This window comes from Sinocyclocheilus anshuiensis, unplaced genomic scaffold, assembly GCF_001515605.1.
Source record: "Sinocyclocheilus anshuiensis isolate Anshui unplaced genomic scaffold, SAMN03320099.WGS_v1.1 scaffold411, whole genome shotgun sequence".
NCBI lineage: Eukaryota > Metazoa > Chordata > Actinopteri > Cypriniformes > Cyprinidae > Sinocyclocheilus > Sinocyclocheilus anshuiensis.
The window spans coordinates 807,102-813,224 of NW_015549608.1; the positions used below are offsets into that span (position 1 = coordinate 807,102).

General features: G+C 41.6%; 1 protein-coding gene across 1 annotated transcript; it reads right to left on the minus strand.

Annotated features, from left to right (window-relative positions):
* Window positions 1-301: 301 nt before the first annotated feature.
* Window positions 302-4,292, minus strand: LOC107659095 (frizzled-1-like). Its single transcript, XM_016447925.1, has one exon. The coding sequence runs from the start codon at window positions 4,060-4,062 to the stop codon at window positions 2,437-2,439; it is 1,626 nt and encodes a 541-aa protein (XP_016303411.1). The 5' UTR covers window positions 4,063-4,292; the 3' UTR covers window positions 302-2,436.
* Between the last annotated feature and the right edge of the window lie 1,831 nt (window positions 4,293-6,123).

A 6,123-nucleotide genomic window follows, 5' to 3' on the forward strand; every position in this document is an offset into this window, starting at 1 on the left:
TTTCATTTTTGGGTGAACTATTCCTTTAATGAATGCATTAAAAAACATTGTTAGTTCATGATACCCAATGCATTAGGTAGGTGTTACTGAAGTTACTGAAAACACTTTTTAAAAGTCTGCTTCAATCTGACAAATATCATTAAATAATAATAATAATTAGAATAATTAGAAACATAAGCAGGCCTTAAAGCAAAGCAAAGGGACAGCATCAAGAAAATGAATTAAAAACTATCAAATTAAAAAATAAACAATCAGCCATCAAAACAAACTCACTTGCCATTACAAAAGAACATTTTGTACAAATGTGAAGTTTATTCTTTAAAGAAGTGAATAATATATAAACTATTGTCTATAAATATAAAGGGTTTTTGATAGTATCACAAGCAGAAGTATGAGAAAGAAGAAAATAACAGATGTCACCGGTGTAGAAAACTCTAATACAGGCTTCAATGCTAGTGTGATTTAATACATCTCCGATCCATGCAAACGCATCTCACAAGAACAGGAGTTTAAGAGCAGGCCTCTATCTACCAGTGCTTTCTGTAATCACCTTAAACAAAGATTCCTTTGCGAAAACAAAAACATTCATTTGCATGAGATAATCACCATAAACAATCAAGAATCAACATTATTTGATGTTCAGTAAAGAACATTTTTTTTAAAAAGCACATAATGACACAACAAACCCTGAAGAATTATGAACAGGATGATGTGAATTACGCTTACGTAGTGCTTGAGCGATGTGGGGGTTTTAATAGATGATGTTGATACCGATAACCAGAGCGCATACTAATATGCAACCGATACAACTTAAAAATCAGTTAAAAATATCTGAAAACAAATTGCATTGTCCATTAACAGACCTGCTGGTAGATTTTGGAAATGATACACAAGACAAGTTGACATGATTATCGCTGATCATCTCAAAAGGGCAAAATATCGGCCGATATATCGGTTTACCGCAACACAAAACTCTGCATCCCAATTTTCACATCATGTTCGTGGATTAGTTACATTACTAACATGGGCATTAAACTATTTGATCGATGTGGGGTTTTTAATAGCTGATGTTAATACTGATAACCAGAGTGCAGACTGATATACAACCGATATTACTTAATAATCAATAAAATGATCTGAAAACAAATTGCATTATTGATCAAGAGGCCTGCTGGCAGATTTTGGAAAGGATACACAGGATGAGCATTCGTGATTATCGCTGCTGATCATCTCTAAAAGGGCAAATATCAGCCGATATATCGGTTTACCACTACACGAAAGTATACATTCTAATTTTCACATCATGTTCATTAATTAGTTACATGGGCATTAAACTATTCAAGTGATGTGGGGTTTTTAATAGCTGATGTTGATACCGATGACCAGAGCGCAGACTGATATACAACCGATATGACTTAAAAATCAATACAATTATTTGAAAACAAATTGCATTATTGATCAAGAGGCCTGCTGGTAGATTTTGGAAATGATACACAGGATGAGCATTCATGATTATCACTGCTGATCATCTCAAAAGGACCAAATATCGGCCGATATATCGGTTTATCGCTACATATATGCATCCCAATTTTCACATCATGGATTAGTTACGATACCAACACAGACATTAAACTATTTGAGAAGTGCATTGCAAACACCGTCCATCCTGTTCTAGCTGTATGTTTAGAGGTACTTCTGTGCAAAAGAGCCAAAGGAGAACACAAACCCTTCAGAAACATCACCAAAGTTAAGTACAGCCTGAAGAAGAACAATGTATACATTTCTTGGAGTTAAACACAAGTGCAGGCCTGACCCCAATGCTGCTCCGAACTGAAAAAGGCACTTAACTGTACATCTTAAAACAAGCCTGAGACTGCTGCTGTCCAAGCCCAGGCCAGGAGACCAGCAACCCGCTTTAGGGTGGGTTAAGCACATATCAACCATGGGTACTCACTGTTTTTGTTCTAGCTCCTAGTCTCAGCCTCCATAAAACATTCCAGTCCTATAATTCATCTGATCTCAGACCTAAAGCTTTCATTTAAAGCTCAATTCTTCCCATGAAGTACTGGGTGCACAATTCACACACATTATCATTATTTCTGCATTATTTGCATGTAAAAAGTTTGAATATTTGCCCATGGAAATACTGATGTCGATAAAAAGACACAGTTTTACATACAAGCTTAAAAAACAGATCCCCACCCAGAATAATCCAAGAGAAAAGGCATAAATAATCTCCAAAACGTTAAGGTTTGTCCAACAAAAGCTCCTTTGATTAAAAAAAAACGAACATCCAAGAAATCCAAGTGAGATTTAAATACAAATATATACTTACAAAAAAATCACAATGTTTATGTACAACGCGAAGGGCGTCTCTTTAAACAGTTGCTGTTGTTTTTTCCATCAGAAAAAGTGACAAATAAAAAAGCAGTTAAGTCACACTGTTGTTTCTCCTTGTTTGCTGTTCGCCAGTCTCGTGTAAAACTTTCTCCACGAGTTAAGAGTCTTTCCAGACCATATCCAGAATCCAGACGTGATGCCCACGATCAGGGTCATCAGGTACTTGATCATGAACACCGTGAAATCCGGGTTCATCTGCGGGTTGTGCACGGGGCACGGCACCGCGTACGTCTTGCACGTTTGAGCGCTCCACGTCTGTTCCCACTGATCCCGAAAGGCCTGCTCGTAGAAGTAACACGCGATCACGATGGTGGCTGGAACCGTGTAGAGGACGCTGAAGATGCCGATGCGCACCATCAGCTTCTCCAGCTTCTCCGTTTTGGTGCCGTCGTGCTTCATAATGGTCCTGATGCGGAACAGAGACACGAAGCCCGCCAGGAGGAACGAGGTGCCGATGAACAGGTAGACGAACAGCGGCGCCAGGACGAATCCGCGCAACGCGTCCACGCTGTTGATGCCCACGAAGCAGACGCCGCTGAGCACATCTCCATCCACTTGACCCACCGCGAGGATGGTGATGGTCTTGACGGCTGGCACCGCCCACGCTGCGAGATGGAAATATTGCGAATTTGCTTCAATGGCCTCGTGACCCCATTTCATCCCGGCCGAGAGGAACCAAGTGAGCGCTAGAATGACCCACCAGATGGAGCTGGCCATGCTGAAGAAGTACAGCATCATGAACAGGATGGTGCAGCCTTCCTTTTTGGTGCCTTGAACCACCGTCCTGAACTCATTATCGAACTGCTCATTGCAAACCACTTTGTCTTCCAGCAGAAATCCGGCGATGTAGGCGACGGACAGCATCGTATAACACCCGGAAAGGAATATAATGGGTCTTTCCGGGTAACTAAAGCGATTCATGTCCACTAAATAAGTCAAGACGGTGAATAAAGTAGACGCGCAACACAAAACCGACCAGATCCCGATCCAAATCCGCGCAAACTTCTGTTCGTCCTCGCTGAAGTACATCACCCCGTGCAGTTTTTTGGGTTCGCACGGTGCGCCGCAGTTTTCCTCGCCTAGAAAGCGGTAGTTTAGGTACGGCGGGACTTTCAGCGAAGCCGGGCATTTAAAACGGCCCTTCCTGTGATGCTCGGGTGTCGCTTGGGTCACATCTGGAGTCGGGTTGACCGGTGCGCTCTGCTCAGACGTGTTCTGCCCCACGCACAGCTCTCCGCCGTGCACCGGGAACGACTCGCACGCGAGACTCTCCGGCCACTGGAAGCCGAATTTGTTCATGAGCGCCTCGCAGCCCTGACGCGCACGCTCGCACAGCGAACGGCACGGCGGCAGCGCCTGCTCCAGCACCGTGCAAACCGGCGCGTACATGGAGCACAAGAAGAACTTGAGGTCCGGCGAGCATCGCACTTTAACGAGCGGGTAGAACTGGTGCACCTCCAGCCCCGCGTCCTCCTGGTTCGTGTGGCCGAGGAGGTTGGGCATGATGGTCTCGTTGTACGCGATGTCCGTGCACAGAGGGATGGTGATGGGCTGGCAGAAGCCGTGCTCGGGAACCGACATGCCGCGCTCTCCGTACTGCGCGCTCGCTCCCAGTATTGCAAAGGCGAGCAGGAAGAGCGCGGACGCACCGCACGCGGCCATACTTCTCTTCTGCGGTCTGTCTCCTCTCACAGCCAGCTCGCCCGCCAGCGCTCTTCCTCCCCTCCAACTCCCTCGGGCGATTTATCCTGTCAAGTCGGTGTCCAGAAACTTTTAGGAGAGCGCAGCGGCGCCCCGGACGCTGCTCAGCGGATCAAACGCGTAAAGAAAACCCACACGAGTGTCTGGTTGAGACGAATAAAGAGTCGCGCTGTATCGTGTCAGAGTTTCTGTGAGCTGTTCAAACTTGTTTCCAGGCGCCCCGCTGTCTGCTGTTCATAAGCGAAACGCGGGCGGGGCGTCACGGACAGATGGCTCGCGTTAGGGAGCGTCTGGATTTCGTTCGCCTGCGGTTCACGCTCTTTTAACGTTCACTCTTCGAGTTTATAGAGTTATCTGCTGACTTTACAGATCAGAATAATAAGTAAAAGAGCAGACACCGGGTGTCGGGGTTTCTTTTGCCTGAAGTTTGATTTTTTTGCGTTCTTTAAACGTTCGTTCTTAGACTTTATGGGGTTGTTGAATGGAATGCATTTTATCTGATAACTCTACCAATATATTTAGCATTGTTTTCACCAGTATAAATTCAGAATGGAGTTCTGAATAAGTCAATGCTTGCATATAATGTAAAAATACGGTAAACAGAAATGATGAACTAATATTAGCTTCAAATTTTCATTCAAACACTTTAATAAAATAAAAGGAAGAATAACTATCTGAGAAATCATTTAACCATTTGATGCACGAATCTTTCTTTTAACAACAATATTATTATCATCATCATCATCATCAAATGAATGTTTTTAGAAAGAATTGCACATCTGTAATTATTCCAGAGGTATGATGCATGAAACATTTTTTAAATGTTTTTTCTTTTATTCTTCTTATTATTATCATCATCATGAAATGTAATCTTTTGGAAAGGATTGCACATTTGTCCACTGTAAAATAAGACAGACGTATATATTTTACAGGTAGGTGATCACCACCATGGTAAATTTATTTTGCAATGTATATGAACACAATGTCATAAAAAGTAGAGTCATTTAGAATTATGGGTAAGTGACAAAGGTGATTTAGATATAGAATCACACCATGAATGGTTAAAATGCCTTAAAGATCTCTCCAGAAGTTTAAAACAATTCATCAAATCTGCTAAATATCACTGAACAAATCTGCTTGCTGTGCAAAAAAACAGAGACGGTCCCTAACGTGCAGCCCTTCCTATTGGTTACTGTGAGTGTCTGTAGGAGAAATGAGAGGAACATGATTTGCTCTGACAGGAGAATGTAAAGACAGCCTTCACTAAGAGTCTGGATACTGGCTGAATACAAAACAACTTCTGCCTGAGTCAAGATTTCATTCAGCCATTTTCCATTTGGTCTTATTTTGCAATATTTTTTGATAAACAAACATGAAATGTTCTACCAGTTCAGCCACTCATACTGGACTTTCAACTGGAGAGTAAATAAACCAATATATTGTATTTTAAATGTGTAGAATTCGAAATCACTTTAGACAGGACATATAAACTTTTCTTTTTTTCAACTTAACAGTCAGTCTAATCTAGATGCTAAAACAAGGTTGCAAAGGTCTGAATAATCCTGGAACAGACTGGACTGGCCAAACCAGAAAGAGATGACGTGCAAAACATGCATGTAAACTCACTAATAATGTGTCATTTAGGGTAACCATTAACCATTATGTAAACTGAAATCGCCCAGATTTGTCTTAAAAATAAAGGTTGCAAAAGTTTTTTTTTTACTTTTTTACCACGTTTGGTTCCTCAAAGAACTTTTCAGTAAACAGTTCTTAAAAGAACCCTTGTGAAGAAAATTTTTCTGATCTAAAGAGCCTTTTTCCTCTATAAAGAACCTTTATAAAGAATTGATTGCACAAAACCATCGATGCCAATAACGAACCTTTATTTTTTAAGAGCATACAGAAGCAAAAATCATTACTTTTTAATCTCAGTTTGTGAATACAGTTCAATATTAGTTACATGCTATTGCCAACTTCTCTTGAAATCAGTGCAGAGTAGAGCCCGACCGATATGAGTTTTTT